We start from the raw sequence: 24,596 nt of genomic DNA, 5'->3' as shown, positions 1-24,596 counted from the left end.
TAGAAATACATTTTCTTTTTTATCTTCGGGCCTATGGTCTTTCAGAACATTTTTCAGAAACACAAATTAATCCCAATCTACATTTCTCTTTACACTGGGCTTCTCTAACGGTGACATCCGTCAATTTCTCAACGGAGGAAAGTGCTTTTTTAAAGGTGCTATCCATACGATGTCCTGTCATTGTTCATTTAGGCTAATAAGAGAGTCCCATTGAGATAGTAATGATTTTTGTGTTTTTCTCTTACATTTTGAGACTTTACAGTAGTTAAAGGAACAAATACTAAGATTTCTAGGATTTCTTACAGAATGCACTTTGACACACTTTTTCTTCACTTCTAACCCTTTCCTTTTCAATGTTATGATCAATACATGATTTTCATAAATGATATGCACTTTTTTACCATACGAACAGGGTAGGAACGACCTATCAAAATTGGAAAGGTTTTCCATACATCTCACAGATGTTTTATAACTTGACCTTTTTGTAGTTGTCCCCGACCATGAAATCGGGGAGGGGACAGTGGATCTGTCTCCGTCTATACATTAGTTTGTATGTTAGTCACACGCAATATCTTAGACAGCACTGGCCAGATTTTGATGAAACTTGAGTCTTGCGATAGAGATCCGGCATAGAAAAAAAGTATACTGAGTGGCCAGATGGTGCCACTATGACAAGAGATTGAAAATGCTAACTTTGAAAGGTCACACCCCATCACACCTTTTGACCTAAAGCAATGAAATTCGGTACATAGGTCCCTTTCCTCACAAGAAACAAACTTGCCTCAGGATTTTCCACCATTTAGTATTTTGCGAAATACACTTTAAATGCTGCACTTTTGACACCGAATGACCGATCTACACAAAACTTGATATGTGGCATCTATGGACAAAGGTCTTTCACCTCAATATTTTCCAGACTAGTACCTAAAACAAGAAGGCCGGTATTACCCAATAAACATTCACGTGAGTATGGTCTGGCATATAAATCAGTCAAGGGTATTCGTATTGTAACACAATTTGGTATAGAGGTCGACCGATTAATCGGAATGGCCGATTTAATTAGGGACGATTTCAAGTTTTCATAACAATCGTAAATCGTTTATATATATATATATATATATATATATATATATATATATATATATATATATATATATATATAATACACCTTTATTTATCCTTTATTTAACTAGGAAAGTCAGTTAAGAACACATTCATATGACTGCCTAGGAACGGTGGGTTAACTGCCTTGTTCAGGGGCAGAATGACAGATTTTTACCTTGTCAGCTCGGGGATTCAATCTTGCAACCTTACAGTTAACTAGTCCAACGCTCTAACCACCTGATTACATTGCACTCCACGAGGAGACTGCCTGTTACCCGAATGCAGTAAGAAGCCAAGATAAGTTGCTAGCTAGCATTAAACTTATCTTATAAAAAACAATCAATCAATCAAAATCACTAGTTAATTCTTATGGCTGCAATCCCGGTGACGGGATGATATGACAATAGCCAGTGAAAGTGCAGGGTGCCAAATTCAAAACAACAGAAATCTCATAATTAAAATTCCTCAGACATGTTTCTTATACCATTTTAAAGGTAATCTTGTTGTTAATCCCACCAAAGTGTCCGATTTTCAAATATGCTTTTCAGCGAAAGCACTACAAACGATTGTTAGGTCACACCAAACCACAATAAGCACAGCCATTTTAATATGCATATATTAATAATAATATGCATATATTAGTAACTGGGACTGAGGAGTAGGCCGTTTACTCTGTGCATCTTTCATCCAAGCTACTCAATACTGCCCCTGCAGCCATAAGAAGTTAACTACACATGGTTGATGATATTACTAGTTTATCTAGCGTGTCCTGCGTTGCATATAATCGATGCGGTGCGTATTCGCGAAAAAGGACTGTCTTGCTCCAATGTGTACGTAACCATAAACATCAATGCCATTCTTAAAATCAATACACAAGTATACATTTTTAAACCTGCATATTTAGTTAATATTGCCTGCTAACCTGGCTCATTGCGAACTCTGTGGAGACTATTTCTTCCTAACAAAGACAGCCAACTTCGCCAAACGGGGGGTGATTTAAGAAAAGCGCATTCGCGAGAGAAAAAAGCACAATCGTTACACGACTGTACCTAACCATAAACATCAATGTCTTTCTTAAAATCAATACACAGAAGTATATATTTTTAAACCTGCATATTTAGCTAAAAGAAATCCAGGTTAGCAGGCAATATTAACCAGGTGAAATTGTGTCACTTCTCTTGCGTTCATTGCACACAGTCAGTGTATATGCAACAGTTTGGGCTGCCTATTTTGCCAGAATTTTACGTAATTATGACATAACATTGAAGGTTGTGCAATGTAACAGGAATATTTAGACTTATGGATGCCAACCGTTAGATAAAATACGGAACAGTTCTGTATTTCACTGAAAGAATAAACGTCTTGTTTTCGAGATGATAGTTTCCTGGATTCGGCCATATTAATGACCTAAGGCTCGTATTTCTGTGTGTTATTATGTTATATTTAAGTATATGATTTGATAGAGCAGTCTGACTGAGCGACGGTAGGCACCAGCAATCTCGTAAGCATTCATTCAAACAGCACTTTCGTGCGTTTTGCCAGCAGCTCGTCGCTGTGCTTCAAGCATTGCGCTGTTTATGACTTCAAGCCTATCAACTCCCGAGATTAGGCTGGTGTAACCGATGTGAAATGGCTTGCTAGTTAGCGGAGTGCGCGCTAATAGCGTTTCAAACGTCACTCGCTCTGAGACTTGGAGTGGTTGTTCCCCTTGCTCTGCATGGGTAACGCTGCTTCGAGGGTGGCTGTTGTCGATGTGTTCCTGGTTCGAGCCCAGGTAGGGGCGAGGAGAGGGACGGAAGCTATACTGTTACACTGGCAATACTAAAATTCTCTCTATACAAATCGTATAGAGAGAATTTGTCCTATAATTCCTATAATAACTACAACCTAAAACTTCTTACCTGGGAGTATTGAAGACTCCTGTTAAAAGGAACCACCAGCTTTCATATGGTCTCATGTTCTGAGCAAGGAACTTAAACATTATCTTTTTCACATGGCACATATTGCACTTTTACTTTCTTCTCCAACACTTTGTTTTTGCATTATTTAAACCAAATTGAACGTGTTTCATTTTATTTGAGGCTGAATTGATTTTATTGATGTATTATATTAAGTTAAAATAAGTGTTTATTCAGTATTGTTGTAATTGTCATTATTACATTTTTTTTTTTTATCGGCCGATTAATCGGTTTCAGCTTTTTTTTGGTCCTCCAATAATCGGTATCGGCGTTGAAAAATCATAATCGGTCGACCTCTAATTTGGTACACATGTTGTCAAGACTCAACATATGCAAGAATATTCATCTCAACCACCTGGTGGCACTATAAAGGGCACATGATTATATCTCTTATCTGTTTGACTCGGAGTGCTAAAATTTGACACACATGCTCAGGGAGATGAGTGCTGCTAACCCACGCTATATCTGACGACACTGGCCCGATTTTTACGAAACGTGAATGATGAGTCTTGCCGTAGATGTCCGCCATTTAGAAAATATCGTTAATTTGCCCAAGGGGAGGGTAGGGCGCTGCATCATTGGTGGGGGACAACATGTTTACTTTTGCCTTGTTTCTTCATGGAACTTGTCCTTGTCGATAATGCTGACCGAATATATGCTACTTCGGCAGAAATTTTCTCATTTGTTGACAGAATTGAGTCATTGTACTTTATTGACGTCTAACCAAACCTCACTCCTCTAGTTCTGTTTTGCTTTAGCACACGGTTGCATGACTGCACCAGCCCCCCGAAATAATGTGGCTGAAAGACGTCTAACCAAACCTCACTCCTCTAGTTCTGTTTTGCTTTAGCACACGGTTGCATGACTGCACCAGCCCCCCGAAATAATGTGGCTGAAAGACGTCTAACCAAACCTCACTCCTCTAGTTCTGTTTTGCTTTAGCACACGGTTGCATGACTGCACCAGCCCCCCGAAATAATGTGGCTGAAAGACGTCTAACCAAACCTCACTCCTCTAGTTCTGTTTTGCTTTAGCACACGGTTGCATGACTGCACCAGCCCCCCGAAATAATGTGGCTGAAAGACGTCTAACCAAACCTCACTCCTCTAGTTCTGTTTTGCTTTAGCACACGGTTGCATGACTGCACCAGCCCCCCGAAATAATGTGGCTGAAAGACGTCTAACCAAACCTCACTCCTCTAGTTCTGTTTTGCTTTAGCACACGGTTGCATGACTGCACCAGCCCCCCGAAATAATGTGGCTGAAAGACGTCTAACCAAACCTCACTCCTCTAGTTCTGTTTTGCTTTAGCACACGGTTGCATGACTGCACCAGCCCCCCGAAATAATGTGGCTGAAAGACGTCTAACCAAACCTCACTCCTCTAGTTCTGTTTTGCTTTAGCACACGGTTGCATGACTGCACCAGCCCCCCGAAATAATGTGGCTGAAAGACGTCTAACCAAACCTCACTCCTCTAGTTCTGTTTTGCTTTAGCACACGGTTGCATGACTGCACCAGCCCCCCGAAATAATGTGGCTGAAAGACGTCTAACCAAACCTCACTCCTCTAGTTCTGTTTTGCTTTAGAACCTGGTTACCTGTTGGGAGCGGCACAAACCTCTGGTTCATTTGGTGCATGTCCTCTATGCAAGAGGAAAGGAAGCACATTTCTTAAACTTAAAGCTCCTATATGGGACAAGAAATCAAAACAAAAAAACCTTACTCTGATAACAGCATACGTCATGGAACAGCCCTGAGATAATGCTAACCCCCCCCCCCCCCCTCCAGAGTCAGCCTGGAGGCCCCAACTTGATGAAGCTGGGCCCCAACATGCTCCAGTCTCTGCCTCCCCCCAACAATTTCAGTGTACAGGCCCAGGGCCCACCTCCCCTGCTCCAGGCCCAGCTCTCTGCTGCCTCCCTGGCCCCGCTCCTCCAGAACCCCCCTCCGCCCCTGCTGTCACAGCTACCACCCAAAGGTAAGGGGCTCTATGATGGAGATTAGTGTTTCTCTGATGCGTTTGCTTTGAGTTGCTAACTTGCTACTTCTGCAGAAAATAAAGAAATTAGGATTTTTAATGTGTGTTTGCTCCTCCCTCTAGATGTGTTCTCAGGAGGTCTGCTCCAGCCCCCAAGGAGGATGATGCCTCAGCCAGTCAGGCGTCTGGACCCCTCCCCCCGCTTCCCCAACCGCAACGACCGCCCTGAACTCATCCTCAGGACCAAGGATGAACGCAGTCGTGAAAGAGACCGTGAGCGCAGGAGGTCCAGAGAGCGCTCTCCCACACGTAAACGCTCCAGGGACCGTTCTCCGAGACGTGACCGATCCCCCCGCCGCCCTCGCAGGGTGGTGCCTCGCTATACTGTCCAGTTCTCCAAGTTCAGTCTGGACGGGTGGGTCAGCCATGATGATTGATCACTTTCAGCTTTTGATTTGATACTATCTCTGAGTCAGGGGTCAGTTTACTTTAGAACTTTGTGTCTAGTGAAGTGTATATATTCATGGGGTATTGGAACCTTCTCTGGGCCTTTCCTATAGTTTTCATACAGCTTTCATTCTGTCCCTGTTTCTGATAGTTATAAAGAAAGTGCATATGAGGTCAATTGAGTTTGTATAAAATATGTTTGGTAATTGATCAAAAAAATAGTGTGTTGTAGCTGCATGGAAGCGGATCACAGGTGCTCTTCGTCCATTCTAGAACCATTTGCAGTGACTGTACATTAGGGAGGAAGGTACTATTTTCTCTCCCTGTTCTGACAGAACTATTTCTCTCCCCTCCAGTTCTAACTGTGACATGATGGAGCTGAGGAGACGCTACCAGAGCCTGTACATCCCCAGTGACTTCTTTAATGCTGTGTTCACCTGGGTGGATGGCTTCCCCCTGCAACGACCCTTCCAGTTCGGCAACTACTGTAACTTCCACATCATGCACAAGGAGGTGGACTCTCTGGTCAAAAACACTGCTGTGCTGGACCCACTCGATGCCAACCACACATACAGCGCTAAGGTGGGGTATACACACAGACGGGCTGCATGCAAGTGTACACACACCAGAGTTTCCGTTAGGAAAATGTGGCACCAGACATTTGACCGGCAGCATTTTAATTTACCGGACATTTGAGAAATTTAACGGGCACACATGCATCACTAGCCTATGTCAATCTACTATAGTACAAATGTCTAGTCTACCTATTCTATTTGTCAGCTTGTCGAGAAATAAATAGCCTATTCCAAACAGACTCTGGGACAGTTATGGGATGATAAATCCCAAATTCATCCAACCAGTAGGCCTAGGCTACATTTAAAAAACGAAACGTTAAAAAGCAATGAGTCTAGTGCAACAGATTACAACGTTTAGCTCACACTATTATTTCTACACATTATAAGCTATAAGCGCGAATGTTCATTCAATAATGCAATTAGCAGGAAAATGTCAAAAGGGCACTGCACGTGAGCGGTTTCATGTGACGAAGATGAAAATATACCCGTTAGAAGCTGTTTTAAATTTTTTTCTGCCTTTCTATCTCAAGGCAATCAGACTGTTAAACAGCCATCACTAACATTGAGTGGCTGCTGCCAACATACTGACTCAAATCTCTAGCCACTTTAATAATAAAAAATTGGATGTAATAAATGTGTCACTTTAAACAATGGCACTTTATATAATGTTTACATACCCTACATTACTCATCTCATATGTACAGTTGATGTCGGAAGTTTACATACACCTTAGCCAAATACATTTAAACTCAGTTTTTCATAATTTCTGACATTTAATCCCAATAACAATTCCCTGTCAGGATAGTTAGGATCACCACTTTATTTTAAGAATGTGAAATGTCAGAATAATAGTAGAGAGAAAGATTTATTTCAGCTTTTATTTCTTTCATCACATTCCCAGTGGGTCAGAAGTTTACATACACTCAATTAGTATTTGGTAGCATTGCCTTTAAATTGTTTAACTTGGGTCAAACATTTCGTGTAGCATCTCACAATAAGTTGGGTGAATTTTGGCCCGTTCCTCCTGACAGAGCTGGTGTAACTGAGTCAGGTTTGTAGCCCTCCTTGCTCGCACACGTTTTTTCAGTTCTGCTCACAGATTTTCTATAGGATTGAGGTCAGGGCTTTGTGATGGCCACTCCAATACCTTGACTTTGTTGTCCCTAAGCCATTTTGCCACAACTTTGGAAGAATGTTTGGGGTCATTGTCCATTTGGAAGACCCATTTGAGACCAATCTTTAACTTCCTGACTGATGTCTTGAGATGTTGCTTCAATATATCCACATAATTTACCTCCCTCATGATGCCATCTATTTTGGGAAGTGCACCAGTCCCTCGTGCAGCAAAGCACCCCCACAACATGATGCTGCCACCCCCGTGTTGGGATGGTGTTCTTCGGCTTGCAAGCCTCACCCTTTTTTCTCCAAACATAACAATGGTCATTATGGCCAAACAATTCTATTTTTGTCTCATCAGACGAGGACATTTCTCCAAAAAGTACGATCTTTGTCCCCATGTGCAGTTGCTTTTGGCTGGCTTTTTTATGGCGGTTTTGGAGCAGTGGCTTCTTCCTTGCTGAGCGGCCTTTCAGGTTATGTCGATATAGGACTTGTTGTACTGTGGATATAGATACTTTTGTACCTGTTTCCTCCAGCATCTTCACAAGGTCCTTTGCTGCTGTTCTGGGATTGATTTGCACTTTTTGCACAAAAGTACGTTCATCCCTAGGAGACAGAACGCGTCTCCTTCCTGAGCGGTATGACGGCTGCGTGGTCCTAGGGTGTTTGTACTTGCTTACTATTGTTTGTACAGATGAACTTGATACCTTCAGGCATTTGGAAATTGCTCCCAAGGATGAACCAGACTTGTGGAGGCCTACAATTTTTTTCCTGAGGTCTTGGCTGATTTCTTTAGATTTTCCCTAATGTCAAGCAAAGAGGCACTGAGTTTGAAGGTATGCCTTGAAATACATCCACAGGTACACTTCCAATTGACTCAAATTATGTCAATTAGCTTATCAGAAGCTTCTAAAGCCATAATATAATTTTCTGGAATTTTCCAAGTTGTTTAAAGGCACAGTTAACTTAGTGTGTTAACTTCTGACCCACTGAAATTGTGATACAGTGAATTTTAAGTGAAATAATCTGTCCGTAAACAATTGTTGGAAAAATTACTTGTGTCATGCACAAAGTAGATGTTCTAACTGACTTGCCAAAACTATAGTTTGTTAACAAGACATTTGTGGAGTGGTTGAAAAACAAGTTTTAATGACTCCAACCTAAGTGCATGTAAACTTCCGACTTCAACTGTTTATACTGTACTCTATACCATCTACTGCATCTTGCCTATGCCGTACGGCCATCGGTCATCCATATATTTATACGTACATATTCTCATTCATTCCTTTACACCCGTGTGTGTAAAGTACGTTGTTGTGATATTGTTAGATTACTTGTTAGATATTACTGCACGGTCGGAACTAGAAGCGCAAGAATTTCGCTACACTCGCATTAACATCTGCTCACCATGTGTATGTGACCAATAAAATTAGATTTGATTTGAAAGAGAGGAGCTCTAATAGGCTACTTTGAAGCAAGGTAAGACATGCCTCATAATATGTATTAAAGATTTTCTAATTGCATACTGCCTCCAGCTCATTGCAAAGTGGTGTGTGACCCACTGAAGCTTGCCTTCTGTTGCCATTTGATGCCAGGTTGAATCTATTTCCCAGTTGTCTTGAAAGCACCACAAGATGCAGCAGCAGCTCTTGCTGTACGAGTGTGATAAATAAGATGCGTAACCAATATACTGTACACAAGCGCCAATTTAATTCCACTAAATGATGCAAATTAATCTATAGACCGATAAGCATGACCAGTCAAATGTATTTCCATCAATGAAGAGGATATAAAGCAGTCTTCTTCTCCCAGACAATTCGCCGGCAGCAATTTTATTTATCAGCTTTTTTTATTATGCGGACGATTATGCGGATTACACGCACACCTGTTCAGCGCTATGTTGTGATACACACACCTAATACTACTTACAGCAATAAGGTAGTCCACACACACAAACGTTCACACCTTGACTTGTCCTGTCTGTTGTCTTGTGTTGAATAGGTGATGTTGCTGGCCAACCCCAGTCTAGAGGAGCTCTACCATAAGTCCTGTGCTCTGGCTGAGGACCCCCAAGAACTTAGAGACGCTTTCCAGCACCCCGCCCGCCTCATCAAGGTCAGTTAGGTGTCAACCACTGGTTCGTACATTACGTAGTAGTTATGAGTAAGTTGCATAGCTTAGGCTTTTTTTTTTTTTTTTTTTACTTCTGTTTCTCTTTCCAATTTCTCTGTCCTTCTGTCTCTCTCTTTCTCTCTCAGTTCCTGGTGGGGATGCGGGGTAAGGACGAGGCTATGGCCATCGGGGGCCACTGGTCCCCCTCCCTAGATGGAGTGGACCCTGAGAAGGACCCGGCTGTGCTCATAAAGACAGCCATACGCTGTTGTAAGGCCCTCACAGGCATAGACCTGAGTCTCTGCACTCAGTGGTAAGTCCTGCTCTTCTCCTCAACCTCCCTTCTCTCTTTTCTGTCTCTGTGGTAATATTATTACCAGTATTATTACCAAAAAAACACATACCTTCCAACGCTTAATATCGTTATCTGACACTTTGGATGGGTGCTTTTTTTTGTTGGTTTGTTTTTTGGACGTTAATGACTATTATTCTGTCATTTGATTTGCCTCTTAATAATTTTTTGTTTCGCAATATGTCCCGTTGGCTACGGTATGATGACGTCCTGCTTTTCTCCATCTTTGTATATCTATGTGGGCGGATGAATGAGTGATTGATTCTGTGGCTCAAAGAGCAGTCTCCCGGACCAGAAGACACCACAATAACCTTTTTGTGTTGATTTTTTCCCCCCTTTCATTCTGTTAAATATCTTACATATTTAACTTCTTGCTTTCACTGTCCTGTCCTATGATTCTGTGTCTTCTCTCAAAAACTCTCCCCTCCGAAGTCGTAACAGAGAAATACTGAGCTTTAATTGGCTGAAGGCGAGGGTTGGGGCGGTTTTGGGGGTGTTACCAGGGGTGATGTTTTTCTGTCAAATTTACCAAAATGGCCAACGTTACCCTTGACAACCAATGGAGAGCTGCGGACTGGGTTCCGTTATGCTAATTGTGTGTTCTGTGTGTTTGGGGGATACTGTAACAAGTTCAAAAGTCATTTGGGGGAATATAGCCTAGGCTAGCCCTGTTTTTAAGAGATGTGTGTCCCTGACTGGAATGTTTCTTTCCAATGCGCCTTCTTCCTTTGCGACAGGTATCGTTTTGCAGAGATTCGCTATCATCGCCCTGAGGAGACTCACAAGGGGCGGACAGTGCCCGCACATGTGGAGACAGTGGTTTTGTTTCTCCCGGATGTTTGGCATTGTCTTCCTACCCGCTCAGAGTGGGAGGGGCTGTCGCGGGGACTCCGGGAGCAGCTGGCTGAGAAGCTGTCCGCCGAGAGGAAGGAGGCTGATGGAGAACAGGCACTGAACCGCTAATCCCTTTCTTCTCATTTCCCCTGCTTCTCACAGGACCAACACAGGCACAGGATATTCACTAGACACAACAACCCCAGATACACACACTACATATGTTATACACACCTAAATACACACAATGCAGGCAGAATCCTGAACTACCATACCCCCTTTAGGTTCAGTTCCTCTCCTACTGTCCTGCTACCTGCTCCTACCCCCGCCCTACACCCCCACCTGCCCTCACACTCGGCAGACACACAGTGGAAGGAGACTAGGTCGTATCTGATCGATACCGCCGCAACTGGCCAATCAGCTTCCAGCTCTAGAAATGACTCATAATTGGGTACCAAATTGGATATAGCTTAATTTTAATTTACTTAATTTGCTTGTGTTATTATCACATTTAATAAAAAATGACCCTGCTTGGAATTGTCTACTTGCAAGTGGGGTGGATAAAATTACATTTGATTCTTTGCTTGGAACCACTGAGGATTCTACTGGAACCTGCAGAGCCAGTTGCGTTGACGTGTGTGTGTTGTAGATTTTGTTTCCTTTTTATATTAATTTGTTTACTTCAATATCTGCTGAATTCGAAAGGAGAGAAAAGCCCCTCCCCTAAGTTCTGTCTCTTGTCTGTCCCTGTTTTTGATTGGACTGTATCTAGAGCTTGGTTTGTTCCAGGGCAGTTGGTTTGACATAAGGTTTTCTATGATGTTCTAGAACTTAAACTGAACCAAAAGAATGCAGAATCCAGAACTATCCCTAATCAGAATCCATGTTAGATTAGGATGGATAGCTAGGGAACTCCATACAGACAGTTAAGCTACACACTGAGTTTGGGGGCACCAGCTTTGAGTTGAACCTGATGAAGCTTCCACTACACAGACCACACCCCCTTTGGATTCCACTGTCATTGATTTACCTTTTTGTGTTCCACAGAACGTGATTGATTGGCCGTTGGGGGGCGGGGGCATTGGTTTTCCGTGGGTTTGATAAAGGTTTTATTATATAGAACTAGAGGGTGGTATCCCTGTGTTACCTACCTACCCACCTTGCAGTAGCAGAGGACTACTTTATCATCCCAGGGCTACTCACTAGGACCAGAGAAACTATCAGACACAGGATGTGAACCTTGCTTCTTGCACGGATCAACTTATTTTATTTTTTTTACTAGTTAAAACGACAGAAGAAGTGGTGATTTAATGGTTTGCTGTCCCTCTTTCTTTCTTTCTTTCTGTCTCGGTTGGATGGTTCTTTCTCAAAGGAGGAAGAGGAGAAGGATGAAGAAGATTCGAAGGAGGTGACCACTCCGACACACTGGGCAAAGCTTGATCCGAAATCAATGAAGGTAGGGTTCTCAAGTATTTGATTGTTGAATAGCCTATACCTGAGAAATGACTGAATATTACTTAGTCAGTACAAAGTGAATTACTTTGACTTTCAAAGACACCTAGCAGATATTTTTATTAAAAGAGATTTGCATTACAGTGAGTACAGTCTACATGTTTTTTGTATGTGTATGGTGATGGTCACTGCAGGATATACCATAACTTTGGCACTGCTAGCGAGTCAGAGGCAGGACCCACATCCTCATCTCTCTAGCCACGCAACTTCACAACCATCTTAACAATAGACTAATCACAAGTCATGACAGTGCATTCCTGTCTATAATTAGCTTCTCCACAGGAAGTTTCCTGGTGTGCATATTTTTTTTGTTATGCACTTATGTATTGTGTGGCTCATTCCTGTGTTGATGTGTTGACTGACGTGTTGATTGACGTGTTGCTGCGTCGTAAAGTGATACAAAAGAAGCAGCTTCCGCAATCTGCATACTGCTCACTTGCAACGTTTGTTCAGCACAAAATAGTTTGAATCACATTGTATATCCAATCCATATGCAAGAGACATTGTAAATGGGCAAGTTTGTAACTTTTCAACGTTTGTCATAATGCGTCATGTTGAACTGACCAACCACCTCTCTACTCTGTAGGTGAATGACCTTCGTAAGGAGTTAGAGTCCCGCTCCCTGAGCTCTAAGGGGTTAAAGTCCCAGCTGATTGCCCGTCTTACCAAGCAGTTGAAGGTGGAGGAGCAGGTGGAGGAGGCCAAGGAGCCCGAGTTACCGGAGAGCCAGGCCCCGGAGGAGGAGGCTCCTCAACTCATGGAGGAGGACAGAGAGGTACAGGAGGTTAGGGCACTTAAGACTAGGACACTTACGGCTAGTGTATGTACTTATAGACAGAAGCACCAAAGCTGGACAGAGTTAACTGAAGCTAAGTGCTACAGTTAACTGTAGCTAAGTGCTTTTAATGCACTTAGCTACAGTTAACACACTTACCAACAGCATCACTATGGATGGTTTACTAGAATGGATCCACTGATTACTTGTTTCTGATTCTCCATCCCTTCCCTCTGTCTGTCTGTCTCTGTCTGTCTGTCCATCAGGAGGAGGAGAGGAAGAAGCAGGAGGAGTTGGAGCGCCAGCGCAGAGAGAAGCGGTACGTCCTTCCAGACGAGCCCACCATCATCGTTTACCCCAACTGGGCGGCCAAGAGCGGAAAGTTTGACTGCAGCGTCATGTCTCTGAGCGTGCTGCTGGACTACAGACTGGAGGACAACAAGGAACACTCCTTTGAGGTGAGACACCACACACATTCAGGACATACACACTTGAACACTCATTTAGATGCCTAGAAGTACAGATTTGCATCAAATATTGCTGTCTTCTCTTCTCTCCAGGTGTCTCTGTTTGCTGAGCTGTTTAATGAGATGCTACAGAGAGACTTTGGCTACAGGATTTTCAAGGCCCTGGCCTCTGTGCCCTGCAAGGATGACAAGAAAGACAAGAAGGTGAAGGCCAAGAAAGAGGCGGTGCAGAAAGAGGCGGTGCAGAAAGAGGCGGTGCAGAAAGAGGCGGGGCAGAAAGAGGCGGGGCAGAAAGAGGCGGGGCAGAAAGAGGCGGGGCAGAAAGAGGCGGGGCAGAAAGAGGCGGGGCAGAAAGAGGCGGGGCAGAAAGAGGCGGGGCAGAAAGAGGCGGGGCAGAAAGAGGCGGGGCAGAAAGAGGCGGGGCAGAAAGAGGCGGGGCAGAAGGGGGAAGTGAAGAAGGGCGAGGAGGAGAACGGAGAGCCGGCGATGAAGAAGGCAAAGGAAGAGGAACAGGAGAAGGTGGGTGGATCATAGCTCTTGAAGGTGAATTGTATTCATATTGACAGTTTTACTAGATCATGAAGCAGTTTACATTGTAGCTTACTTAAAATACAAGCTTACGCCATGATTCAAATGCTTGGATTTTCAAACGGCCTACTAGTTCCAATTTGTGCCTGTCATGTATTTTTTCTAACCCAGGAGGATGGCGAGGAGGGGGGTGAGAAGGAAGGTGAGGAGGGGGGTGAGAAGGAGGGCAAGGATGGGGGTGAGAAGGAGGGCGCGGAAGGGGGTGAGAAGGAAGAGAAGGTGCTGAAAAAGGAGGAGTCTATAGAGGAGAAGGAGGAGGATGAGAGCAACAACACCAATGCTGAGGAGTACGACCCTCTGGAGGCCGAAGATGACGACGATGAAGATGGTACACATGATAATCCTGTCCTCTCATTCTGCACTGACACTTTCCTCTCCTGCCCTCTCATTCTGCACTGACACTTTCCTCTCCTGTCCTCTCATTCTGCACTGACACTTTCCTCTCCTGCCCTCTCATTCTGCACTGACACTTTCCTCTCCTGCCCTCTCATTCTGCACTGACACTTTCCTCTCCTGCCCTCTCATTCTGCACTGACAGGCTCCTCTCCTGTCCTCTCATTCTGCACTGACACTTTCCTCTCCTGCCCTCTCATTCTGCACTGACACTTTCTTCTCCTGTCCTCTCATTCTCCACTGACACTTTCCTCTCCTGCCCTCTCATTCTGCACTGACACGCTCCTCTCCTGTCCTCTCATTCTGCACTGACACTTTCCTCTCCTGCCCTCTCATTCTGCACTGACACTTTCCTCTCCTGCCCTCTCATTCTGCACTGACACTTTCCTCTCCTGCCCTCTCATTCTGCACTGACACGCTCCTCTCCTGTCCTCTCATTCTGCACTGACACTTTCCTCTCCTGCCCTCTCATTCTGCACTGACACTTTCCTCTCCTGCCATCTCATTCTGCACTGACACTTTCCTCTCCTGCCCTCCCATTCTGCACTGACACTTTCCTCTCCTGTCCTCTCATTCTCCACTGACACTTTCCTCTCCTGCCCTCTCATTCTGCACTGACACGCTCCTCTCCTGTCCTCTCATTCTGCCCTGACACGCTCCTCTCCTGTCCTCTCATTCTGCACTGACACTTTCCTCTCCTGTCCTCTCATTCTGCACTGACACTTTCCTCTCCTGCCCTCTCATTCTGCACTGACACTTTCCTCTCCTGCCCTCTCATTCTGCACTGACACTTTCCTCTCCTGCCCTCTCATTCTGCACTGACACTTTCCTCTCCTGCCCTCTCATTCTGCACTGACACTTTCCTCTCCTGCCCTCTCATTCTGCACTGACAGGCTCCTCTCCTGCCCTCTCATTCTGCACTGACACTTTCCTCTCCTGCCCTCTCATTCTGCACTGACACTTTCTTCTCCTGTCCTCTCATTCTCCACTGACACTTTCCTCTCCTGCCCTCTCATTCTGCACTGACACGCTCCTCTCCTGTCCTCTCATTCTGCACTGACACTTTCCTCTCCTGCCCTCTCATTCTGCACTGACACTTTCCTCTCCTGTCCTCTCATTCTGCACTGACACTTTCCTCTCCTGCCCTCTCATTCTGCACTGACACGCTTCTCTCCTGCCCTCTCATTCTGCACTGACACTTTCCTCTCCTGCCCTCTCATTCTGCACTGACACTTTCCTCTCCTGTCCTCTCATTCTCCACTGACACTTTCCTCTCCTGCCCTCTCATTCTGCACTGACACGCTCCTCTCCTGTCCTCTCATTCTGCACTGACACGCTCCTCTCCTGTCCTCTCATTCTGCACTGACACTTTCCTCTCCTGCCCTCTCATTCTGCACTGACACTTTCTTCTCCTGTCCTCTCATTCTCCACTGACACTTTCCTCTCCTGCCCTCTCATTCTCCACTGACACGCTCCTCTCCTGCCCTCTCATTCTGCACTGACACTTTCTTCTCCTGTCCTCTCATTCTGCACTGGCACTTTCCTCTCCTGCCCTCTCATTCTCCACTGACACGCTCCTCTCCTGCCCTCTCATTCTCCACTGACGCGCTCCTCTCCTGCCCTCTCTCAGATAAAGACGATGAGGACTCTAATGGCAGGGACAGGACAGACGACAGGAAGTCCAAAGAGGGGTCCTCTAAAGACAAGGAGAAGAAGCAGATGGTGACCTACAACAAGGACCTGCTCATGGCCTTTGTCTACTTTGACCAGAGCCACTGTGGCTACCTGCTGGAAAAAGACCTGGAGGACATCATGTACACACTGGGGTTACATCTGTCCAGAGCCCAGGTATATACACACACTGGGGTTACATCTGTCCAGAGCCCAGGTATATACACACACTGGGGTTACATCTGTCCAGAGCCCAGGTATATACACACACTGGGGTTACATCTGTCCAGAGCCCAGGTATATACACACACTGGGGTTACATCTGTCCAGAGCCCAGGTATATACACACACTGGGGTTACATCTGTCCAGAGCCCAGGTATATACACACACTGGGGTTACATCTGTCCAGAGCCCAGGTATATACACACACTGGGGTTACATCTGTCCAGAGCCCAGGTATATACACACACTGGGGTTACATCTGTCCAGAGCCCAGGAATATACACACACTGGGGTTACATCTGTCCAGAGCCCAGGTATATACACACACTGGGGTTACATCTGTCCAGAGCCCAGGTATATACACACACTGGGGTTACATCTGTCCAGAGCCCAGGTATATACACACACTGGGGTTACATCTGTCCAGAGCCCAGGTATATACACACACTGGGGTTACATCTGTCCAGAGCCCAGGTATATACACACACTGGGGTTACATCTGTCCAGAGCCCAGGTATATACACACACTGGGGTTACATCTGTCCAGAGCCCAGGTATATACACACACTGGGGTTACATCTGTCCAGAGCCCAGGTATATACACACACTGGGGTTACATCTGTCCAGAGCCCAGGTATATACACACACTGGGGTTACATCTGTCCAGAGCCCAGGTATATACACACACTGGGGTTACATCTGTCCAGAGCCCAGGTATACAAACACACACACACACACACACACACACAGGGGCTTATACCTGTCTAGAGCTGAAGGTTACACAAGCCAGTGTTACCCTTTTAAAAAATATTTGTCACAATATATGTGAGTGATAATTAGTTAGCCCTTATAATGTTGATTAATTTGCAGGTAAAGAAGTTGTTGAACAAGCCGGTGGTAAGAGAGTCGTGTTACTACCGTAAACTAACGGACGCAGCTAAAGACGAGGCTGCTCCTTCCTTCAGTGAAGGCCTGCTGGACAACCTGCTAGGTGAGTGAAGGAGACACTGGAGTGGGTTAATAGTTCTCTATGACTCGTCTCAAAGCATTTTAAAGCTTCACTAATGTTGAACAGAATAATCTATTCCTTCACCAGTGATCTAGGTTAATATCTAACATAGTAAGAACTGACGTAGTGTGGTTTATTTTGAGTCCTACACTTTCGATTCTTTCCCTCCACCTCTCTCTCTTTCTTTCTACCTCTCCCCTTGTTTTCCCTATTTCTCCCCCCCTCAGGTAACCGTGCGTTGCTGCCCATGTTTGTGTCTCGTGGCCAGGCAGCGCAAGCGGAGGCTAGTGAGTCAGGAGGCAGCAGTCTGATAGTGTATAATGGAGCCATGGTGGATGTGGGCAGCATGATGCAGAAACTGGAAAAGAGTGAGAAGGCCAGGGAGGAGATTGAGCAGAAACTAATGGTGCAGGACTCCAAAATGGGTAAGACAATCCACTTATCTCCAACACAATCCTAACTTAAAAACACCAAATTCAAACATTAATCAACTCCCCTATTGACGTCAATAGTGTGTCTCAAGTTAGGATTCAGACCTAATATTTGTAGTAGTTCAACTAGAAGTACAGCATTTTGTTCCTTTATTCAAGGTGGTGGCAATACTACTCCTTTCTCTCGCTTGCTCACTCGCTCTCGGGAAACTTCTTGTAGAAATGTCTTGATTTTTTATATTTTTTTATATACTTTTTTAAAAATAAATTTTATCCCCTTTTCTCCCCAATTTTCGTGGTATCCAATCGTTAGTAATTACTATCTTGTCTCATCGCTACAACTCCCGTACGGGCTCGGGAGAGACGAAGGTCGAAAGCCATGCGTCCTCCGTGGCACAACCCAACCAAGCCGCACTGCTTCTTTAACACAGCGCGCCTCCAACCCGGAAGCCAGCCGCACCAATGTGTCGGAGGAAACACCGTGCACCTGGCCCCCTTGGTTAGCGCGCACTGCGCCCAGCCCGCCACAGGAGTCGCTGGAGCGCGATGAGACAAGGAAATCCCTTCCGGCCAAACCCTCCCTAACCCGGACGACGCTAGCCCAATTGTGCGTCGCCCCACGGACCTCCCGGTCGCGGCCGGCCGCGACAGAGCCTGGGGGCGAACCCAGAGACTCTGGTGGCGCAGTTAGCACTGCGATGCAGTGCCCTAGACCACTGCGCCACCCGGGAGGCCTATGTCTTGAAATTTAAATAAACAATGACAATGCATAAGGTTCTTGAATTTGAAGTAAACCTAGACATTGAGATTTTAAATACATTTTCTCATTAATTTCTGTGTGTGTTCCAGTCGAGGACACCAAGCAGATCCTCCAGATGGTATCTGCTAATAGAGTCCTGTCTAAAGATCTGGAGGAGGTGAAGGGAACCCTGGGCCAGACAGAGAACAACCTCAGGACCACAGAGGAACAGAACACGGTCTACCACAACCAGCTTAGCAAGACACTTAACAACCTGGGCAATGCCATGAATGAACTTCAGGGAGTCCTCAAGAAGGTACGATTGATTGACTGTTTGACTGATTTATTCGTAAACATGAGTGGCGCTCCTAGTGGCCAGGGACTTTAATGCAGGCTAACTTAAATCAGTTTTAGCAAATTTTTACCGGCATGTCACATGTGCAACCTGGGAAAAATATATCCTAGACCACCTTTACTCCACACACAGAGATGCATACAAAGCTCTCCCCCGCCCTTCATTTGGCAAATCTGACCACAATTCTATCCTCTTGATTCCTGCTTACAAGCAAAAACTAAAGCAGGAAGTACCAGTGACTTGCTCAATACGGAAGTGGTCAGATGACGCGGATACATCCCAACCAGAAGCCATGGATTACAGGCAACATTCACATTGAGCTAAAGGCTAGAGCTGCCGCTTTCAAGGAGCGGGAGACTAATCCGGACGCTTATAAGAAATCCTGCTATGCCCTCAGACGAACCATCAAACAAGCAAAGCGTCAATATAGGATTAAGATTGAATCCTACTACACCGGCTCTGACGCTCGTCGGATGTGACAGGGCTTAAAAACTATTACTGACTACAAACGGAAACCCAGATGCGAGCTACCTAGTGACGCGAGCCTACCAGACGAGCGAAATGCCTTTTTATGCTTGCTTCGAGGCAAGCAACACTGAAGCATGCATGAGAGCACCAGCTGTTCTGGATAACTGTGTGATAACGCTCTCGATAGCCGATGTGAACAAAACCTTTAAACAGGTCAACATTCACAAAGCCGCTGGGCCAGACAGATTACCAGGACTTGTACTCAAAGCATGCACGGACCAACTGTCAAGTGTCTTCACTGACATTTTCAACCTCTCCCTGACCGAGTCTGTAATACCTACATGTTTCAAGCAGACCACCATAGTCCCTGTGCCCAAAGGTAACCTGCCTAAATGATTACCGCCCTGTGGCACTCACGTCGGTAGCCATGAAGTGCTTTGAAAGGCTGGTCATTGCTCACATCAACAGCATTCTCCCGGACACCCTAGACCCACTCCAATTTGCATACTGCCCCAACAGATCCACAGATGACACAATCTCAATCGCACTCCACACCGCCCTTTCTCACCTGGACAAAAGGAACGCCTATGTGAGAATGTTGTTCATCGACTACAGCTCAGCGTTCAACACCATATTGCCCACGAAGCTCATCACTAAGCTAAGGACTCTGGGACTAAACACCTCGCTCTGCAACTGGATCCAGCCCCCAGGTGGTAAGAGTAGGCAACCACAAGTCTGCCACGCTGATACTTAACACTGGGGTGTGTACTTAGTCCCCTTCTGTATTCCCTGTTCACCCACGACTGCGTGGCCAAACACGACTCCGTGGCCAAACACGACTCCAACACCATCAAGTTTGCTGACGACAACCGTGTTAAGCCTGATCACCGACAACGATGATATGGCCTATAGGGAGGAGGTCAGAGAACTGGCAGGGTGGTGCGAGGACAACAACCTCTCCCTCAATGTGAACAAGACAAAGGAGCTGATTGTGGACTACAGGAAAAGGCGGGCTGAACAGGCCCCCATTAACATCAACGGGGCTGTAGTGGAGCAGGGTCGAGAGTTTCAAGTACCTTGGAGTCCGCATCACCAACAAACTATCATGTTCCAAACATACCAAGACAGTCGTGAAGAGGGCACGACAAAACCTTTTCCCCCTCAGGAGAATGAAAAGATTTGGCATGGGTCCTCAGATCCTCAAAAGATTCTACAGCTGCACCAGCGAGAGCATCCTGACCAGTTGCATCACCGCCTGGTATGGCAACTGCTCGGCATCTGTGACCGTAAGGTGCTACAGAGAGTAGTGTGAACGGCCCAGTACATTACTGGGGCCAAGCTTCCTGCCATCCAGGACCTATATAATAGGCGGTGTCAGAGGAAAGCCCATAAAATTGGCAGACTCCAGTCACCCAAGTTAAATTTAGGACCAAAAGGATCCTCAACAGCTTCTACCCCCAAGCTATTAGACTGCTGAACAATTCATAAAAATCGCCACCGGACAATTTACATTGATCCCCCCTCTTGTACACTGCTGCTACTCACTGTTATTCTGCATTGCCCGTTCAAACTCGCTGTTTGTTTGTTACCTATGCATAGTCACTTCGGCCCCAACTACATGTACAGATTACCTCAACTAGCCTGTACCGCTGCACACTGACTGGGTACCGGTGCCCCCTGTATATAGCCTTGTTATTCTTATTTCTGACTTTTTATTATTTATTTTAATTTTAGCTTACTTGCTAAATATGTGGCATGTGGCAAATAAAGTTTGATATGGTTTTAAATGGTAAATATTCGTTACGTAAAAGAGAGAAAGAACCTTACTGTTGCTGCATTTGGTTAGTTGTTAATGGGAGATTTGCATTACATTTCGAGTTATGTTAGATGATCTTGATTTACGTTTATTTGGGTAAAAACATATACAGCTAGATATATACTGAACAAAAATATGAACGCAAATTACAACAATTTCAAAGATTTTACAGTTACAGTTCATATAAGGAAATCAGTCAATTGAAATTAATTCATTAGGCCCTAATCTATGGAGTTCACATGACTGTGAATACAGATATGCATCTGTTGGTAACAGAAACCTTCTTTAAAAAAAAAATGGGCCTCAGGATCTCATCACGGTATCTCTGTGCATTCAAATTGCTATCAATAAAATGAAATTGTGTTCGTTGTTCTGTAGCTTATGCTTGCCCATACCATAACCCCACCGCTACCATGGGGCACTGTTCACAACATTGACATCAGCAAACCGCTTGCTAACACGACGCCATACATGTGGTCTACGGTTGTGAGGCCTGAACATTTTGTCAAATACTCTAAAACAATGTTGGAGGTGGCTTATAGTAGAGAAATGGACTTTCAATTCTCTGGCAACAGCTCTGGGGGACATTCCTGCAGTCAGCATTCTAATTGCACGTTCCCTCAACTTGTGTGGCATTGTGTTTGTGCAAAATAGCAAATTTTAGTGGCCATTTATTGTCCCTAGCAAAAGGTGCACCTGTGTAATGATCATGATATGCCACACCTGTCAGGTGGATGGATAATCTTGGTAAAGGATAAATTCTTACTAACAGAGATGTAAATAAATTTGTACACAGAATTAGAGCGAAATAAGCTTTTTATGTGTGGAAAATGTCTGGGATCTTTTATTCCAGCTCATTAAACATGGGACCAGCACTACATGTTGCGTTAATATTTTTGTTCAATGTAGTTTGTATATCCAGAGAAACACTAGTTTCCAAAGTGGTCCTCTATGGTAAAGTTTTTGTGATAAAGGATTTGTGATATAATCAGCTGTGGGATGAGACAAAAGTACTCGTTGTACAAGTTCGAAGCTTCACTGTTACGTAATGCATTGATAAGCAGTACAGCTGTAATGTGGACTTTTCATAAAGAAAAATCATTAGCTTGTCCAATACGGCCAAAGGTTGTTCTGTTTTTGTATGTTGAAATGAACTGAGGAATTCTTGTTTCTCTCATTCCAGGACGTTCCCACAGAAGCCACCCCTGACCAAATATCCCAAACAACCAATGGTTCAGACGAAGTAATGAAGGAGTTGGACAGTGAGTGAGTTGCCTAATCGGACACATTTCTTATGAGCCTTGGAAATATGCGCTAAAAACAAGCATCATTTGATTGAGTTTCATTTGGACCCATGGTTGTTGTTTTCCCCCACCAGGACCATATATAGATTCTCATTGTTTGAGAACTAAATGGCACTCTATTCCCTTTGTATTTCATTGCTTTTGATTGGAACCTATAGGGCTCTAGTCAAAGTAGTGTACTATATAGGGAATATAGTTCCATTTGGGACAGGCATTCACTTAATTGGTTCTAATGTTTTCATGTAACCTCACTGTTTTCACCTGAAAATAAGAAATATGTTTAATTGGTTTGATATCAATTACAGTTTGATTCTCTGTTATTATAATGCATTCTAAAAGTGATATTTAAAAAAAGATTTTTGTTAGAAATTGTGTGCATGGCATTGTGAAGTGCTTCTTTGTTTACGGTATTAGTTTTAGATTTCAGTAGCTTCCTCAATTGAATATGATCATTTGAATGTTTTGTTTAATTCTGTATTGCCCGTACATTGCCTTGCCCAAATAGCACCATCACGTTGATCCCAGTATGTGTGACTTGTACAGGGTTCTCTCCAGGATTTTTTAACAAGGTTGTACTGCTGAGTATTGGGGGGGGGGGGGGGGGCAGATTTTTGCTTTATTTAACACCTCGAACTGCCATTTTCTGTAATCAAGAGAGAGAGAAAATTGGCTTAAAAGATAATTTACATAATGGCGCAACCAGTCCACAAGGTGGCACAGCACCCCTCTTACATTCTTAGGGGAGAACCCTGGTTGTACGTACTTCTAATTAGCAATAATGGTGTTATGTTAAATTGGATTCATAAAAAATATATTTAAAATAAATAAACAATGATATTTGAAGGGGAGGAATCAGGGATTAGGACCTTGAAGAAACTGTTTTTGATGAGTCAACAGAATTGCTTTATCACATGTTCCTCCTCTTCTCTCTTAACTCTGTTCTTCTGACGGCTGATCATAAAACTCATTAGTTATTCTGTATTTTCTACTGTTATTCTTTGTAACTGACTGGCTGCCATTGTTCTGAGACATGAGTCGTATTCATTAGGGAACAACGTAGCAAAGCGTTTTGAAACGGAACACGAAAATGAGTTTCTTATTGTACATGTTCAGATAGTATCTCCCCGTTTCGGCCCGGTTGCTTCCGTTTGGTGCCCAATAAATACGACCATAGTTTTGCATGCAGCTCCTTATGTGAAACCTCAGTCTCTGAGGCCTATTCCAGTAACAAGCTTGTTTTATCCCAGGAGTTGTGAGACCATGGTAGTGTTATGTCCATGTTGGGATTGTTTAGTGTTTTTGTATATTGTAAAGGGAAGTAAATGCATAGCCAAACCATAAACTGACTGTCTCCACTAACATCAAAAGAAATGCAGCCTCAGGTCTGGTCCTGCCTTTTGACCACAGATATAATGGTTCTGATTCTAGACCAAAACCATATGAGAATACTACTGGAGTTCTGTTGTAAAATTCTGGATGTTCTAGAAGTGCTGTGTTTTCTGTTATTGGGTTATTGTAGAACTGTGAGGAGCTATGATTCTGTCCCTCTCTTCTCAGATGAAGGTTGTGCAACAGGGATGATGATGATGAATTCCTGGATGAGAGCAAAACTTGAGAAATGAGCCCAAAGCAGCCTACTGCATTTAATTTTTCTATTGAAACTTGACTATGGTTGTCCTGTGCAGAATTAAAGTGGTCAATTTTATTGTTTTATTGCCTTTTTGTCCTGTATCTTTTAGAGCCTTTTTGTGTGTAAAAACAAACGTCTACTAGATATTTTGGTTAACATTGATATACAAATGCTTATTAATATTGCAATGAAAGGTAGAAACGTATGGAAAATGCTAATTGGCTAGAAATGTATTTAAATTATTATATAGGTGTATAATTCTGCATGTGATGTCTGTGTTAGAGATTTAGAATCTAGAAAGATGTAATAGACTGAATAAACCACCAGGAGGCAACAGTAGATAATCATAGATGTTTTTCCACTTTTGAACCCTGTGAGCAAGTTTGCAGTGGCTCACCCTGACCCATCCTATAGCACTGCTTTAGAAAGGAAAGACTACAAGGACACAGCTGACGTTTGGACCAACCTTAACCTCATTTTAATACATTCTCAAATGAAATATCGGTTTGGGTGTCAGGCATGTCTTTAGACGAATCAATCAGAAATGGTGTCCTGGAGGTTCGAGGTCAGGACTCCAGGTGTAACCGAGAACACATAACAAGACATTGGTTTCAGCTTCATTGTTTATGGCAGAGTAACCCCAAACTCCAGGGGTGCACTTTCTTAGTTTTTGCCCAGGCACTACACGGTTGCCTAGTTAAATAAATAAAAATACACTTTTGAGTCAAATAATAAGG

At 44.1% G+C, this 24,596-nt stretch overlaps 1 protein-coding gene across 8 annotated transcripts in view; it reads left to right on the top strand.

Moving 5' to 3' along the window:
* LOC129836527 (cell division cycle and apoptosis regulator protein 1-like) overlaps positions 1-23,939 on the top strand; it is a 37,169-nt gene extending 13,230 nt beyond the window's left edge. For 5 of the 8 annotated variants that reach the window (XM_055902827.1, XM_055902830.1, XM_055902833.1 and 2 more), the window contains 10 exons: positions 4,850-5,039; positions 5,163-5,454; positions 5,843-6,068; positions 9,182-9,295; positions 9,439-9,605; positions 10,382-10,592; positions 11,851-11,934; positions 12,577-12,774; positions 13,032-13,223; positions 13,326-13,853. In XM_055902827.1, coding sequence (XP_055758802.1) covers positions 4,850-5,039; positions 5,163-5,454; positions 5,843-6,068; positions 9,182-9,295; positions 9,439-9,605; positions 10,382-10,592; positions 11,851-11,934; positions 12,577-12,774; positions 13,032-13,223; positions 13,326-13,766 — 2,115 coding nt within the window. In that variant the 3' untranslated portion in view covers positions 13,767-13,853. Of the gene's footprint in view, positions 1-4,849; positions 5,040-5,162; positions 5,455-5,842; positions 6,069-9,181; positions 9,296-9,438; positions 9,606-10,381; positions 10,593-11,850; positions 11,935-12,576; positions 12,775-13,031; positions 13,224-13,325; positions 13,855-13,931; positions 14,149-15,843; positions 16,062-16,977; positions 17,099-17,343; positions 17,542-18,396; positions 18,603-22,108 lie in introns of those variants that run through there. The other 3 variants (XM_055902834.1, XM_055902831.1, XM_055902829.1) reach the window with 3 other exon arrangements.
* Positions 23,940-24,596: the final 657 nt, after the last annotated feature.

The sequence above is a fragment of the Salvelinus fontinalis genome, chromosome 37, assembly GCF_029448725.1.
Source record: "Salvelinus fontinalis isolate EN_2023a chromosome 37, ASM2944872v1, whole genome shotgun sequence".
NCBI lineage: Eukaryota > Metazoa > Chordata > Actinopteri > Salmoniformes > Salmonidae > Salvelinus > Salvelinus fontinalis.
The sequence above is the reverse complement of the archived record's forward strand: the minus strand, read 5'-3'. Positions and strand labels throughout refer to the sequence as shown.